General features: G+C 32.4%; 1 protein-coding gene across 1 annotated transcript; it reads right to left on the bottom strand.

The window, feature by feature from the left end:
• Positions 1-866: 866 nt before the first annotated feature.
• LOC134253499 (nacrein-like protein) lies at positions 867-10,959 on the bottom strand. The gene is made up of 10 exons (XM_062736027.1): positions 10,803-10,959; positions 8,948-9,112; positions 7,676-7,860; positions 6,810-6,902; positions 6,593-6,685; positions 6,222-6,299; positions 2,279-2,402; positions 1,867-2,093; positions 1,337-1,414; positions 867-1,243 (listed from the first exon to the last, which is right to left on the bottom strand). Exons 1-10 carry the CDS (start codon positions 10,957-10,959, stop codon positions 1,208-1,210), a joined length of 1,236 nt encoding a protein of 411 aa, XP_062592011.1. The 3' UTR covers positions 867-1,207.
• Between the last annotated feature and the right edge of the window lie 7,081 nt (positions 10,960-18,040).

Raw genomic sequence — 18,040 nt, 5'->3', positions numbered from 1 at the left:
TACTTTTATTGTGTAAGATAATATGTGCCTATTTCGGGTTAAGCGGCTTTAATGGCCGTAAGTGCCGACTATAGGACAAAATTTGCAGCTCTCCACCGGCATATGAATGAAAAATTCTCGAGAAGGACTTAAAACTACATAGAATCAATCAGTCAGTCAGTAGCTCAGGATTGAAATGTGAAGATAACAGTGATTATTCTCAACGGTTCACTGAAAGACTACAAACTATGAGCTGAGACAACAGGGGCGTCTGGAAACAGTATTGGGATCAGGTGCCATGGAGGAGTAAATAACGTTTAAATAATTATTTCAAAGAAAAGGTGATCCATACAAGTAAATCTTAATCAGGTAACTTAACACTGTTCATTTCTTCTGTATTTAGCCATGCAACACTCGATTTTTTCAAGAACGTACATTTTGCAGACAAATTATCAAACCAAAATTAATCTATCTTAGTTATGCAGGAAGCCTAAAACTAAAATGAACACATGTCAAGATAATATTAATCAAATGAAGTGTTGTAAATCATACAGTTCAGACTTTATAAATCAAAGGTGTAACGTACGTTGTTGAGAAGTAATACGTGACAGTCAGCATCAATAAACATATGTATTTTGGTATTAATAATATGAAAAGCGCTCGGAGTATGTTTTCTTGAAAATCATTTCACAGTCAGAATGATAAATGGGTTTTAGTACAGTACTTTACCCTTATTATATACATAATTTATCGTACTATGTACCATCATCATTTAACCAAAACACTCCATATAAAAATACATGCTCCCTTAACAGAGAAAAACTACTGCAAAGTAATTGTGCCATCTACATTGTTTTGAATTGATGCATTCTGGTCAGCAATGATCTTCTCCATTATTTTATTTCCTTAACATCAATGAAGGCTGATCATCCATTTCATTTTTCTAGAAATTCATTCCAATGTCATATGATGTACATCAAACAGTGCTGGTGTCATATAAACTGTTTTAGAATCATGTAACATTTTAATATTGATTGTCGTGTCACTGTAATGCAAGGATATCTGTGTTGGGAATTGCAAGCTGTCTGTGATTTATATTGTTTTAATGATCATTTCACCTCAGCAAAAATTTATTTGAAAAATTACAATTCATCTATAAAATCAAATTACAATAAAAGCATTGTTAATAAACGCGCCACTCTTCACTCTCAAAATCATCCATAATCATTCAGAAATTTCTGTAAACTCTGACGTACCTATTTCTCTGAAAAGATAAAAAATAAGGTGTTAATTAAACAAAATAATATTCTAGGTACTAATTCAATTATAAAATCGGTATGTAGCATAAACAGATCACCTGAATTGGTCTGCGAATTCCTATCATTTTAAGAGGGTCTTTGTGGGAATCCTCAACTTCTTGTAATCTCTTAAAAGCCTAGAGAAAAAGAAAAAACATGAAATATTAATGCATTGATTTTATGTTGATTTCTTTATTCATATAAATACTCCATGCATTATGCAATCGCTAGCTAGTGCATTTGTTCAGCCCAACAAAGCCAGTATTCACCAAGTTCAATAACTTATATTATAGTATTTTCACATGTTATATTGGTGTTAAAAAATGGACGCAAAAAATAATAAGGATAATATGATTAGTTTGCTTTTTATACCAGGTAGATCATAAAAAATGAAATGGTTCAACAACTTAAAAATAAGAAATACATGTAATACCTTTAATCAAAATTGATGCATGTTTGTTAAAGATTAACTTCCTCTTCTAAAGAATAAAGCAGCGTCGAAAACATTCAAATTTTGAACACGATATATTTTTTAAGGATTCATGAATATTTTTTTTTATTTCATGGCTCCGGTTCTTATTCCACCCACCTTCTTTGTCACCATTACAGGACATTTGAAGACAATCCATTGAACAGTTTCGTAACACGGCGGTGTCGTTAAAGATCCAGCGTACGTGTAGAATCTCTGATCATATGGAAGGACATCTGCTGGAGAGATCCCGCACTCTACATTCACCATGTCATCATGGTGGGCCTCTTTTTTAAAACAGTTGTTGTTGATGTAATTATAACTAGGTGTTCTTCCACACTGAAGATCTGAAAGAAAAAATAGTCAGTTGGTTTTATCAACCAAAAAATAATTTGCAGAATCTATTAGAGGGATTCAGTCCAAAAACAGTGATTGTCTGAAATCTAGTTTTATTGGTATCAATCATAGATACATGTATGCTCAATTAATTATTTTGATTTTTTTAATCCACACCAAAGAAAGAACAACTTACCATCAGGGGGTGAATCCGCACCAGCAGTATCAGGTTCAACTGCATTGTGTTTTCTAATCTTTTTGTAGTACTTCTCCATTATTTTACTTAATGTCCTAGCAAACCGCACTCTGCATTCACCATGCTGTATATAAGTAAAAAAGTATATGAAGTATATATCCTTGGGAAGTTACGAATGTGTCCCATATTTTTCTCGTAAATGTATATAAATATACATGTATCAATGAAAATCAATAAAACATGTTTAAGAAATGAAAAAGAAGGAAAAGCAACATTTTTACGTGTATATACCCGAATTCTTTATATTGACAGTATTTTAACACCAGTCACATTTTCAAAAAAAAAAAAAACAACGGCTGAGGGTTTTTGTGGCAAAAATAGAATTCTTCTGGCGACAGTCGGCAGTTCATTGTGCATTGTCATCTACGATTTTGACATCCTTGATCGTTGACCGACCAATTCTGTGTCCATGTGGCCAAGTTACATATGTATATTGTTTTCTGCGTCGGAGGTCGATTCATTAAATAAAACTCATTCGATAAATCTTCAACCATCGTCCTATCATCACAAGACAGCTTGTTAAGTCAGTTGTCGGTCGGTCAATATTTAAGAATTCAATATAGGGATTTAATAAATATCGGCCAATTATGAAAATCAAACTGGAATTCAGCGAACGATGATAGGGTGATTGTTGGCCGACATATGAATATTATGAAGTTTATACCTTGGTCACATTTAAGCCGATGGTCGGGTGAATATTTTTTTTCTCGAATCGTCTTCTGAAAAAAACCATGATCGGCTGACGACAGTTTCGGGCTTAGCGGTACAGTCATATTTTTTCCTAGGCACACCGATGATTTTAAAAATGTAAATACGTAATTTTAAGTCGGCCAATCGTCGCTTGATCGTCAAGCGCTGGGCTGCAGTTTGATTTCCTTCGTCGGCCGACATTTACGAAAACACATTGCTTAAATGTAGACCGACAGACAATGGATTTAAGAAACTATTTATGGATGGTCGGTCGATACTCGATTGGACGATGGACTATTCGATGACAGCTTCAATTAAAGAAATTGGCCATCGATGCAGAAAAAAAATATATATAACTGGAACTGACGGACATAAATTAAGTCAGCCGATGAAATAAGAGGTAGTGGAACTGCTGACGTAGCTCTATGAAAACCCAATTTTACATAAAAATCCGTTGGTCTTAGGTTGTTTTTGGAAACTTGGGCTTAAAGGGCATCAGTTTTTATCAGATTCAGATTACTTTCTCTGCGTCAATCTAGACTATTTATTCGGCCTATTCCTTTTTTTAGCCATCGACATAAACATTTTGGTCGCCCGACCATTGTCAAATATATGACTATAGGTATAAGTTTTCAAAAGTTCATTTTGAATTCACAAAATGGTTGTTTATTAGGAACCAGTAAGTCATAAATTTGTTTTGATTATTGGAACATAGTTTTGAACAATTTGGAGTACCATGGTTAGATACCATTTTGGAACAGTTAGAAACATTTGGGTAATCATAGCAATAGAAAATAGAGGAAAGATGGTTCTAAAAGAATCAGATCCTATAATGTAAGTATTCCGAATAAAAAACTCTATCAGAGATTAAGTTAAGCCATGTTCAATAATGCATTTACATAGCATTTGGAAGTTGAATTTTAAAGGAAAAGAAAGGATGAGTGCACTTAAGCTATTAGAGTTAGATCCCGGTGTTTTCCGCAAAATAAAATCATGAATTTCATTAAATTCATGTTTTATAGGTATTAAACTATGTCTTAAGAGCAGGTTTTGTTGTATTATATTACATGAAAGTACTAAATAATGCCGAGCGACACTAGCTTTTGAGGCGGGGGTCTAACAGTTTTGTCACATTTCTATTGTCATTCATATGCATACGAGTTTTCAACGGCATTGTTTACATCGAGCCGCAACTTCGCCGTTGGTCTCATTACAGAAGGTGCATTTTAATCTAAACTTATGCATATTCAAAGGACAATGTTGGCCAAGTTTCGGCTCAAATCTAATTTAAAAAAAAAAGTCTCTAAACTGCTGTCGAGTTCGCCAATAAATTAGCAAATTCCCGAGTGTCAACAATTGATATTATAATCACTTTACTCACGTGACATTCCACGGCTCGATACGCCAACGCTTTCATTGAACAATTTATTGTGTTTATCATTTGAAATTTCTATTCAGACAGTATCTATCGTACTTCCAACTTCAAACTATGGAAGATTTTTGCGCAATTTTTAATAAGGTTCGAAGATTATATGTCTCTAATTTTACTGTGTATTTTCCGTTAAGAGGAGTGTTTTGAAAGAATTCTGGAATTGGAAGGGAGATTATAGTAAACATAGGCCGATGTCTCTTCTGTATAATGGTCTGTAGGGCGATATATTTTTCTCGCATAATTACCAGTGTTAGATTGACTTGTCCGGTGTGAGACAGCAGTGTGAGATTTTTCTGTCTTACACCGAGTATTACTACGCCGCGAACGATAACGTTAACCTTCCGTCTTAATATAAAGAAATTGTAATAATGTTAAAAAATATCACATATAATTAAAATGTTGTCATTTAACTTATTAAAATAAACTTATTTTCATTCAAAATATTGTCGTATTTTCACTTTTTAAAATGCACTATATTTAGATCGCGGAAGAATTCTAGAATGAATGTTTACGCTATCGGATAGATAAGTTTTTTTTATTCCCAGTTTTAATCTATCTAATTAATTTACATGGACTGAAATTCATTTTATTAGTTTACACTACCTGTAAACCATTTTCAGGTACGCTTTCTCCGATGGTGTATTTAGATTTTTGATTAGATGGAAAATTAAAAAAATATTTTTTTTAGCCCTATGGCGACGCCATTGACAGGCCGTTATTTTGGATAAAATAATGCGAGAAAAATAATCATTCATTACTTACTAAAATACATGTATGTGGGAATTCTTTATTATGTGTAAGATTCTTTTTATATGGAATATTTATCACACTGTAATGATGATTTTATAACCTCATAAATTTTTCATTTCACATGCTGAATACTATCATTTAGAAAAGTACATGTATCTCGGCAAAGCCTCGTCCTAGACTGTGCGAGAGACATAACCACTGTCGCTTTACTCAGTGGAATTTGCAGAACTGAAGTCACACACATGTATATATTCAATGAATGATTCTATTAATCCCATTCCTAAACACTGGAATCATTTATTATTTGTGCACCATGAAACTACACAATCTCTCTCTTCACCATTTCAATTCGTAGCGTAGCATCTGATTGCGAAAAAAAGCATATGTGCTATTGTTTACATTCCACATCCATGCGATTTAAATGTCTCCGCCTATTTGTGGGTATCTTAAATTCGATAGAGCGATTAAAATACACCTTCTGTGCAAATGAGACCAATGGCCAAGTTGCGGCTCGATGTAAACAATGTCGTTGAAATCTGGTATGCATATGAATGACAATAGAAATGTGACAAAACTGTTAGACCCCCGCCTCAAAAGCTAGTGTCGCTCGGCATTATTTAGTACTTTCATGTAATATAATACAACAAAACCTGCTCTTAAGACATAGTTTAATACCTAGAAAGCATAAATTTAATGAAATTCATGATTTTATTTTGCGCAAAATACCGGGATCCAACTCTCATAGCTTACCGGAATTTAAGGCTAATACATGTTCTTTTCAATGGCATTGTCTGTAATTACAGAAATATGTATAACAAAAAATTCAAGGCATAAATATCAAAAGCATTTGCTTGCACAATAATTATAAATTAATTTAGCGATATATTGTAATGCAAAGATTAAAATGGGTAGCCGAAAAGGTTCCAAATGAGCACTCATTCTTTAGGGCTGATAGAGGATTTAAAAAAAGACATAAGTAACAATGTTGGTTTTGCAATTGTTTGTTCATACCCCTCTGTAGAGTCTTCCTCTGAAATAACCATGGTCTTCGTCGCCATTTTCTGAAGGACAGCCAAGATTTCTTCTTCTCTGTAACATTCAAAGTAAGTAACATTGTAATACATCACTTTCTTTAATGATAATCTCATAAAAAGAAGGTTGGAACAGAAAGAAATATATAAGTATTTGACGCGATCGATCATTCAATGCACTGCAAATTTGTAGTCTGACCTAAATTTATATAAGAGGTTAAGGATGAAAATTTCAGAAAACGTCTTGCAAAGCCTATACTTGTGCTCCAAAGTCGTTGCACATGGTTTTATATCTTTGAACGTTGTGCTTTATTTAACATAACTAGAAACACAACCAAACATAAAATTAACCTCTCCATTATCATTGTAACCATTGTCGTCATCCTCATCAGATTCGTCAGAATCATCAGAATCGTCAGAATCCTCACCCCCTCTCCTGTCAGGCTTTAATTGAAAAAAAAATGCATTAAAATTATGTCAATAAATTAATTGGAATAAAAAAGAGAAAATGACATTTTTTGTATGCTAACCTATAATATATTGACAGGTCGGAATAAAAAAAAAATACCTCCAACATAACGCCCAAAACAACCAAACCGTCGGGGGCAAACTTTGCATGGCCTATGTCTGAATACATACTGTCGTAAAATACCATGTGAGCCTGAAATTACACGGTTACCACTTATTATGAAAAATATCAAAAGACGAAAATTGTGATCATTTATATATCTATTAAACTTTATCTTTAATAATGACAAATCATACAACATGTACAAGTGTATTCAAAAGGAAAAATGTGATGGAAATGGAAAAAAATAGTTCACCACTTATAACACAAACCAACAATATTGATAAAATATTTTTCCAATACTTTGATTTACAGCATCTAAACATGTTCTTACGACATTAATTAACACGAAATATTAAGAACTGAAGTTGTCCTCAGGGGACATGAATCCATTTTGAGAACAGAGGAACGAGTGTATATTTGCTCACATGTGCAATCAAACAGTTAGCATTTATACAAATTCGAAAACGGTAATCTTTTCTGTTGAAATAGTCTGTCCGTCTCATTATTTATTCTTTCACATCCTTAAAGCGTAATTAAAAATAACTTAAGAACATCTGATTGGACAAAAATATTTACAACATAACCCTTATGATGAGGAACTTGAGAGTAAAAGGTTGAAGATATCGAACAGAGATCCATCTAAAATCAATAAACAATACGAATACGGGTACATGTATTTTGCGAGGATATTATACACGCACTCTTAGAAATTCGAGAGTGGGATCAGGTTCCTACGAGGAGTAAGCATCCCCTCCTGTTGACGGGTCACATTCACCTTCAGTCGTTTGCATTGATCAGGTTGAGGAACTTGAGAGTTTGACCTTTAATGTTTACTTGAAGGTTTATTTCTGGATATATTTTACCTCCATAGGGTAGAATCTGTCGTTAATTGAGTGTTCTGACCCCTTATCCTCGTCATGACCGAGATGCACGTGCAGTTGGGCAAAGATGTACCTCTTGTAACTGGGCCTTCCTGGGACACGGGTCAGAATGATATTGTTATCATCATCACTGGTGTCCACGTTGACATCAAAATGTGGAGAATGCCCTGTTAATTAATTAGATTCTTTTAATAGAAAAATTTTGCTTTTGTCAGATGTTGCCACTCCACTCAATACATTCAGTCGGATACATATTTTTATCTTTCCGAGATTTAAAATACTGGATATTTTGAGAAATTCAAGATATCTTATTCAATCCATTTCACTTACAGTATCAACAACTTGAAGATAAAATGTCACTTTTTTTAATATTCAATCACCGGAATGTTAGCTCATTCGGTAGAATACTAGCTCTGTGATCGAAAAGTTGTGGTTTCAAACCTCGATAGTGACTGATCTGACTTGATAAAATTTATGTAGCAATTGTTCTTTTACCCAGCACCAAATGAAAACTTGCGGGGATTAGACCAATTTGCAGCAAATAATGGCCGTTTGAATACGCGTAAACATAAAGGTTTTAAAAATTGTACTATTTTTTCCGCACTGCAAATATTTTCCTTATGTATTGAGTCAATTATATATCCAAAAATCTCTTACAGTGGGCATAACCAATTATTTTTAGACCGTTCAGCTACACAATAATTTTCTTAAAAATATAGATAAAATTAAATTTTCGATATTTCTATATATTAAATATTAATAATTAGTTAAGATATTTAATCATTTTGATTAGAAATAAATGTCACCCATATTATCAACTTCTCAGGTTACTTGTTTCAGACAGTCTAAGGGTTGTAAACATCAAATTTGACATCCCGGAAATATATAAACAATGTCCTGGAATGTAATCTTAGCCAGGTCAAAAAGTCAACTCAGTTTCATATTAATGTATTCATAGAAAAGGCATCCAAAAGAAATTATAAATTGTGTCCTTATCTTTGATTTTTAAATAAATTCCTTTTAGAGTCCTAGCATATACATTGCTTTTAAACATTTTTCAAATTGTATACACTAAACATTTGTCGAAAAAAATCATTCATGCTAAAATGAATAATTATGTACGTATCGATCGACATGTTGCAATAAAATTATACTAAAACAAACATCACAATGTCATTATTCTATAACGCAACTCCCCCTCTCATGCTTGGTAAATTATATTTGATTATAACACGAACATGTATCATAAATTACCATTGTTGAAGATTTCTGCGTTGGCTCTCTGGTTGAGGTTTTTAAGCTCTAGATTCCTGAAATATCTCCGTTCTGTTCTGTGGGAGTTGATGTTGATAGGCGATTGTCTTCTATCTGAGCCACAAGTCGTCCAACATTTGTTAACTGAACACCAATCCCTTGGACCTAGTATTGAGGAAACGGAAGGGATTACAAATCTTTCAAATGATGTCACACAGATTTATATTTATCAATTAATTAGCTGAACACCTTTGACATACTATCATGCTTGTCTTCATAAAAAGAAAAAAAAAGCCATATACGCCCGACGTCCTTAACAAAAGGTGCATGGTAATTTACACCTACATGTAAATATTTTGTATCAATTTTCTATCTAGAAACAGCATGCCTTTATGTTCTTAAAAAAATCTCAACATGTTTATTTGTGAAAATAATTTTTATTATAATAAAATGTATTGGCGGGAATTATTCAGTTCTTGGAATTAGATAAAAAATACATTAATAATTCCAAGAAGAAGTACTTTCCGAATTTTTAAAAAGAAAATTATAAAAACGATATATAATACTTTACCTTTTTGAATAATAGTAATTGATTAATTGAATAATAAAAATTAATATTAACTTAAAACAAACTACACTGTCAATATTTGATTTTTCATTGTTACGGGAATAAATGATTGGAAGAGATAAAACATGATTAAGCTGATCTTCAGATGATATTTTCAGAACGGATAAATTCATGTCCGACAATTTAACTTCTTAGCAGGACTTTTACTTTCAACGTGAATTAAAATCAGCAAAACTGAGCTTCAATACCTTTTGATTAAACAAAGAGAATTGCTTTTTGCTAGAAATGTCATAACTTGTTTTGTGTTTAATTATTTTTGTCAAGAGATACATCGGAAGTTATATAAAAATGTACAGTGGGAACATACATATTGTTTACCACCAGTTCTTCTGTGTACAAGGAATTGCCTTGTTTATTACATAATGGTAGTTACTAATATTACACATTTAAAATGCATGTTGATCTTGTAATTCGAACCCTAGATTAAAGGCCCCTTCCCGACATCACATGTTATATGCAGAACTCCAATTAACGAAGTGTTAAGGGGAATGACACGTTTCTTAAGTGTATTTACCTGTTGTGAAATGACCATTTTATAACTTTGATTATTTTGGTATCATAAACACATGCAAAGATGTCATAATATGGAGGATTTATAAAGATGTATGATTCGACTCTTTTATCCTCTAATAGACATGTTTGTCAAAAACATTTTAATGGAACATTGACATGAAAAAAGTTGGTTTGATTCTTCTGCAATTTTTCAACATTGTATTATTCTTTTACATGCGAAACTAAACAAATTAAATAAGGAAAATGACTTTGTTAATTATTTTTCAAACAACAGAGGTTTAATCACGCTAAATATGACATATAGACTCAGTAATTATGTACGCGAATTACTATTTTAATGAACTTCTATATATTTATGATACAAAACATTTATTATACAAAACATTGATAATACAAAATTTAACTCATTAATAATGAAATATAAGTCTTTTAAAAATTGGCTGTGTAAGGGCACAGTAGTAAATAAATATGTTTACTATTTTTTAGAGTAAGAAAGTCTTTTTCTGCAGTAGGAATATAGTGGAAAAGTGAGGCTGAGATTGAAAGTGAGCTCGTCTAAGTTTTTTGGCCCCGGAGCATGATTCTTGTTAGTCTTAACACAAAATACATATGAAAGCCCGAAAAAGTTTAAATTAATTTTGAAAAGTAAATTTGCTTATAGCTTTAAAAATTCTTCAATATAATTTTCAAGTGTTATCTAACAAATTCACTTACCTTCGCAAGATCCCATTTCGTAGCTGAAATGGGCGGCATTAATGTCCTCATAGTAACATGCGCCTTGGGAGGGGGGTCTTTTGCCAATGTATCCAACACAGTATACCGTTCCTACGAAACACAAAGCCAAAACTACCACCTGCCCGAAGCCTGACATGGTCTTGAGTGAGATGGTGACACCCAGCAAACCTTATATAGTTCCTATCGTGTATTGTACATTGTCTATACTGGAAACCCTTGTCCACTCATAGAATTTATATGAAAGACGAGGACAATGTATCTATGTCATAATAAACAGGTTATGACCCCAGCAGAAATTGTTAAGGATTAGGTACGAAAGTGTACATTGTAATTAAAAAAGGCATGTTGAGAGTTCTTTTTTTCTTTACAATGCATAATATGCATATACAATGATTTTAAATGTATGTTTCCACTTTAGATCTATGGTAAGAAACAGTCTTTAAGCGCATATTCCCCGGTTAGTTCTTTAAACTTACTAAAAATGAGAAAAGTCATGAAATAATGATCATAAAAAATAATTAATATATGAGATCCTGTTATTTTCTTGTAAAAATAAAGAACATTTTTGCAATAGTCGATATAGTTTCATATTTTCTTAAAGTACCTATGCTTCAAAAATAGGAAGTGTTCAAAGGATTATAAAAGTGTGACCTTTTAATGCAGTGAAGTGGATCACTGTCATTCAATCTTATCCTGATTTTTCAATAAATATTGAATTTGGAAGGAAAAATTAGCATAGACCAAAAAAAAAAAATTAAAATGTATTTAGTAATTGAATATATATGATCAATTTATCTGAAACTTGCATCTATTAAATTCAAGATCTCCTATAAAAATTAAATTCTAAAAATAAATAATCAATTTGCTGACACAATGTTCGCAATAAATGAACTATCGTTCTCTTCAGATGATAAAATATCAACAATTATCAATTTATTAATAATGATAAAATATCAACAAATTATCAAATTTATCAACAATCAAGTAATGCAAACAATGATTCATCTAAAGAATAAAATACTTCGATGGATGTGCGCAATCATTGAACCATGTTGCTTTAAAAAATTGAAGTGAGCGCACAAATTTTATGCATTTAAAATATACGTAAATAAGCAATAAGATTTATTGATATATATATTTCTCACAATACATTTAAAATAAGTTAATGATTGAAAATAGAAAGTATCATTACGATAATTTACCAGGGGTTGGTAAGAAATTTAATTCACTATGTTAATTAAATGATATAAAAAGATAAATTCATTTTCCCTTATTGCAAGAGTTTTTTGTCTTAAAATTACAAACATGTTAAAGGTTACTACTCCCTAAAGCCGAATGGTTTTAAAGTATTACAGTCATTTCATTAAACGATTATATAAATACAATTTTTTTTTCAAAGTTAATTCATGTATACGAGGGCTGTTCAATAAATAATGTCCTGAACTATATGACATACATTACAGATATCGTATGACATTAAACTTGACTTTCTCTCATTATTGAATCTTTCGTGAATTTATAACAGTTTATGTGACCACCTTTAATCACATAGTTTCATCATGAGAAGCTGGGAAACAAGGGCTTTTCGAGACACTGCATTATAAATGAATGGTAAAGAATCAGTAAACAAGAGTGAAAATAAAAGCTTCATTAAAGCTGCCGTAAAACTTGATAAAAATCCCAAAGAAATATTAACTGAAATATGTGACATTTAGAGTAATCAATGCCTGTTTTATAGACAAAAGAGCAGGTGGATTTCAATGATAAAAATTTTATAATGGGCATCAAAAATGGGTACCCTCCTTGCCAACAAAAATTATAACAACTCATGTACTGTTCGCCAAATTTCAACAAATAATATTTGATGTTGTATGATTGACTTCAAGACACATAGCAAATTTGATAGACATCACATCGGGGGTAGTTTACACTGTATTTAAGAAACGTTTGGCGGTAAAAAAGCTTGATACTCAAAGGTCACCCTATATTTTGAAAAATGAGTGAAAATGACAGTGTGTACGAAATTCTTCACAATTATTTTAAAATATCAGTAATTGTAGTTATCCACGTTTGTTTTATTTTCAAACAGATATTGGAACATGAATCTATCGCTTAAAACCCTCAAAACAAAATTTACCATTAAGATGTACTTGATAAAAACGGCAAATGTCTAAAAAGTGCTCAGGTATGCAAGAGCACAAAGACAGATTTATATGTAATTTTCGTAAAAAGTAGTGGTTATGTTGTTCAAAATCGTATTTGGAGAGACAGTTAAATTTCTGGAGGAGTCAAATTTTTTGGCAAAAAAATCAAAAGGTTTATTAGAGGAAGGACAGAATCAATCCACTACACTGAATTTCTTCATGCCCTGAAGAGTAAAGGGGTTTTCGGAATGAACAGAAAAATAATGTTCTTTCCCATTAACAATATTTGCAAGATCTTTGACCTCTTGACTTGTTTCAATTTCCAAACTTGGAAAAAAATACCTTTTAGAAGGAAGAAACAAGTCAAGGAAATCATTGGATCTGCCATTTTCCAGTATACTGAGGGACATACCCAAATATGAGTTCTACATACAATCAGATATTGGATAAAAAATGTTACGGACATGTATTTTACTTAAAAGAGATTAATTAATAAAATTATGAAGAATAAATAATTGAAAAGCGTCTTTTACTTCTTTCTGAGCACCGAGGACATTATTTATTGAACAGCCCTCGTAGTCTTTGAAAACAAACTACGTACGTTAAGAATGTGAGGAAAATTTTGCATATTATTGTATGGATTGTAAAACCTATGAATTCCACGAATTAGAGGTATAAACTGAACTAGTAACCTAGTGGTCAGAAAGCAGCACAGGGGCTGAACACTTGTGGCTGACCTCATTTATTTATTCAAAGGAAATAAAGGAGACAGCTAAGTGACATTCAATGAATGTGAAAGAACATCAAATGACACAACAATATCCTCATCTTAAGGTTAGAACTTTCCTGCTTAATGTATAGGTTAGATATAAGATTTTTCACTGTAATATACTAAACAGTATTCCCGTTCGTCATCATTGGCTTAAAAATAGAAAGAAGATATTTAATTTGAAAAATTTTCATGCATGTAATCTCAAACAAAATGAATACATGTATGTATGGGGGTTTTTTTTATCTTAAAAAAAAAACAACGATCTTTAGCTCTTCCTTTAAACCGTTGGCAAGACCTCAGATGTATAATTAAAACCTCTAAAAAATCATAATTCTTTTAAAATGAAAATAATTTCGTAAAAATATAAATCCGTGACATTCCCTCAGTTGTTTAAACAAATGTGAAAAATAGCATTGTTATCTTAAAATTCGATTTTAAAATCAAAGGTATTAATGTCAGCAAATTAAAATTCAATGTACATATAGTGTAAGGCAGAAGAAAGTTTGATAAATCTATAGCCACTGGGGCCAACATTGACCCACACGTTGTCCAGTTTTTCTATGTCACAAAATGCAGTAAATTACCCCTTTTGAGGTCAACACGGTGAAAAAATCCCCTAGATCTGGCCCACAAGGTAATGTGACCTAACCGTGTAACTACCAGAGAGCTAAAAAGTGCCACCAATTGAAATCATAAAGAAACATATCTATTGCGCACAAAAAAGTTCTGCTTCTCGATTTATTTCTCCACATACGAGTAGTGTAAACTGAAATGATATAATATTACAAATTGTGTGTTCCTTACATATCCTTTTACTACTTTCACAATAAAAAAATACCTTAAATACCTACCGGACTTTTAATTTGAGACTATGAAAAAATTCCCATTTTATACTGCCTTCTTAGGTGGCATGACAACTCAAACAAAGGCGATTTTTACATGACTTGTACGTATAGTTTTGTTGAGGAAGTGGTAAAAGAATATTTTTAGGAACATATTGTGTTTGTATATATACTGAAAGGAAAAAGAAACGCATAATAGCATAATATCGAAATATATTTAACTATATGGCCGAAAATTATGAAAATTTGTCAAATGTGTATTTTGATTACTGTGCACTAAAATTGCTGGTCAAAATTACTCAACCATGAAATGTATGGCGTCACGTAGGGGAAATGATAAAAAGCCAAAAACACGTGCATGTTGATGATGACAATTTTATGATCACATTTTGTGGTGCTAATCGATGCATTGGAGTTATAGACATCGTTTTCCGCATTTGAAATCAGTATAAATTTCATGCAATCATGGTATGGCTGACGGAAGTTACACTGGTTCCAGTAACTGAATTGCGTAAGTGAATAAAAAGGCAACAAGATGTTGCTGTGCAGTTTGTTTTAAACTTTTCAACAAAAAAAGGTTTTTCAGTTGTCAGAGAGTAAATTAAAAGGTTTCCAACCAACGATGGCGGTGACGTTGACGCGTAACAACGTCACATCAAGACAGGGCTTTTCATCATGTCACCTCGGTTGTTGTCAAGGTGTTATCACTGAAACCAATATTTATACGGCAAACTATCATACCAATATTTTCACCTTAAAATTGACAGAAATTCTCTGCTCTAATTTGGTCCGCGCGTTTGGCAACTTTTACGTCGATTTTACTCTCACGCGCGCACGTACGCGTCGTGTGCGTAATGTTTTTAGCATGTTCACACTCGGAAAATGTAGCCAGTGTTTGTCGAGACTTTCTCACAAACATACGTGTACCAAACCAGCTTTCTGTAAATTCTATCCTAAAATGAAAATTCGTGGCACTCATTTGGCGGGGGGATTTGTTGGCTTTGGAATAATACAGCTTCTATCAACCATTAAGACTATTGTCGGATTGAATAATAATCAAATGAGAAAGATAAATGCTCTGGTGAACTCAATGCACAGGAAAATCAAGGCTGTTAAAAATGTGCAAGGGAGATGATGAGAATTTTTATTTTAATTTTGGGGGGTATCGACATATCAATTTCAATAACTCAGGAATTATCAGTCAAAGTCACACAAGATTTTGGTAACTTGTAGATTAAAGATGAATTAAAATGTTTGATAACAATACTGGAAAACATTTTCGAAAAAATAGTTTTAGTTTAATTTAAAAGTAAAATATGCGTTTCTTTTTCCTTTCAGTATATATGGAGAAATAATTTGAGAAACCATGCGCTTTTTATCGATATAAATATAAAATATGTACAATGGGTGTTACTGTAGGGCTCTGGTCGTCTTCAGTACAAATCTGCAGCTAAATAATAGATCGTGTATGTGTTGACCATTAGAAATACACTATACATCATTTTGCGTTATGTTGGTAAAAATATAGCCCAAAAATGGTGACAGTGACAATAGATAAGTAGCAAAAAATTCACAATAAAACTAAAAATACACTATCATAGCTATCATAAAGATATTAATAAACAAATGCCTGAAAAAGACAGATGCACATACGATGAATTTAAATTAGGGCTGCATGTAAAGGAACATGTAATGTAATATACATGCAGTTGCTGATGCTGTGACATCAGATTAAATACAGCGCTACAAGTGATCAAAGAGCAAACAAGATACTTCTAAAAAAAAGACTGTAGACAAAAAATTAAGGTGTGTGTGGTAAAGATGATTTATGATGAATAAGGCGTTCAAAGATTCAATGTGTGCAGTTTTGTTAGGTATAGGTCTACTCTTTTAGCTTGCTGAGTTGTATACATTGTATTATAATCTGGGAGTGTCTTTCCCAATTAACTTACAATAAAGATTATTATCATAAATTTAAACTTATGAGACACTAGTAAACGATATATTCATTCTTTCTCCAAAGGAAGTTTTACAATAACAAGGCGAAGTTAATGATGAACAAAGATACATGTAAATACCTGTATGTGCACTTACATGTACAGGTTAAATATATTTTAAAATTTTGGTAATACTTGAATTATTCTCAATATCTATTTAGGTTGATTAATTTGAATATTATGTCCAAAGGGGATTCAAATTTATTCAAATGAAGGGTCATGCCCTTTTCTAAGGTGAGATAATTATGAATATGGGAAAAATCAATGGCATTTAAAAAAAAATCTTCTCAAGAACCATTGTGACAGGAAAGATGAAACTCATGTGAAATCATCCTCAGGTGGTGTAGATTTATGTTTGTTCAAATCAAGACCCCCGGGGGTAGAATGGGGCCACACTGGCCGATCAAATTTTTACAAAGAAATATATAGGAAAAATCTCTAAAAATCTTTTTCTCAAGATCCACAGGGACAGGAAAGATGAAACTCATGTTGAATCATCCCCAGGTAGTGTAGATTCAAGTTTGTTTAAAACAAGGCCCCCGGTTGTAGGGTGGGGCCACAATGGCCGATCAAATTTTTACATAGGAATATATAGGAAAAATCTTTAAAAATCTTCTTCTCAAGAACCATTAGGACAGGAAAAATAAGACTCATGTTGAATCATCCTCAGGTAGTGTACATTCAAGTTTATTCAAATCATGACACCCAGGGATAGAGTGGGGCCACACTTGTCGATCAAAATTTTACATAGGAATATATAGGAAAAATCTTTAAATATCTTCTCAAGATCCATAGCCCATAGGGATAGGAAAGATGAAACTCATGTTGAATCATCCTCAGGTAGTGTACATTTAAGTTTGTTTAAATCATGACCCAAGGGGTAGGGTGGGGCCACAATGGCCGAACAATGTTTTGCATAAGAATATATCTGAAAAATCTTTAAAAATCTTCTTCTCAAGATTCATAAGGACAGGAAAAATGAAACTCATGTTGAATCATCCTCAGGTAGTGTACATTCAAGTTTGTTCAAATCATTACCCCCGGGAGTAGGGTGGGGGCACAATGGCTTTTTCATTAATTAGATCAAAGTTTTACAAAGGAATATATAGGAAAAATCTTTAAATATCTTCTCAAGATCCATAGGGACAGGAAAGGTGAAACTCATATTGAATCATCCTCAGGTAGTGTACATTCAAGTTTATTCAAATCATGACCCCGAGTGTAGGGTATATAGGGGCCACAATGGTACATTCAAGTTTATCAAAGTTTTACATAGGAATATATAGGGAAATCTTAAAACTTTTCTTCTCAAGTACAACAAAGCCATGATTAGTGATATTTTTATGGAAGCATCCTCAGGTACTGTAGATTCTAGTTTGTTCAAATCATAACCCCCAGGGATAGGATTGGGACACAATCGGAGATCCAGGTTTTACATTAAAATATAGGAAATAAAATCTCC

Source organism: Saccostrea cucullata, unplaced genomic scaffold, assembly GCF_032062105.1.
Source record: "Saccostrea cucullata isolate Sc308-1 unplaced genomic scaffold, CSIRO_AGI_Scuc_v1 ctg319, whole genome shotgun sequence".
Taxonomy (NCBI): domain Eukaryota; kingdom Metazoa; phylum Mollusca; class Bivalvia; order Ostreida; family Ostreidae; genus Saccostrea; species Saccostrea cuccullata.
This window is presented reverse-complemented; position numbering and strand designations above follow the sequence as displayed.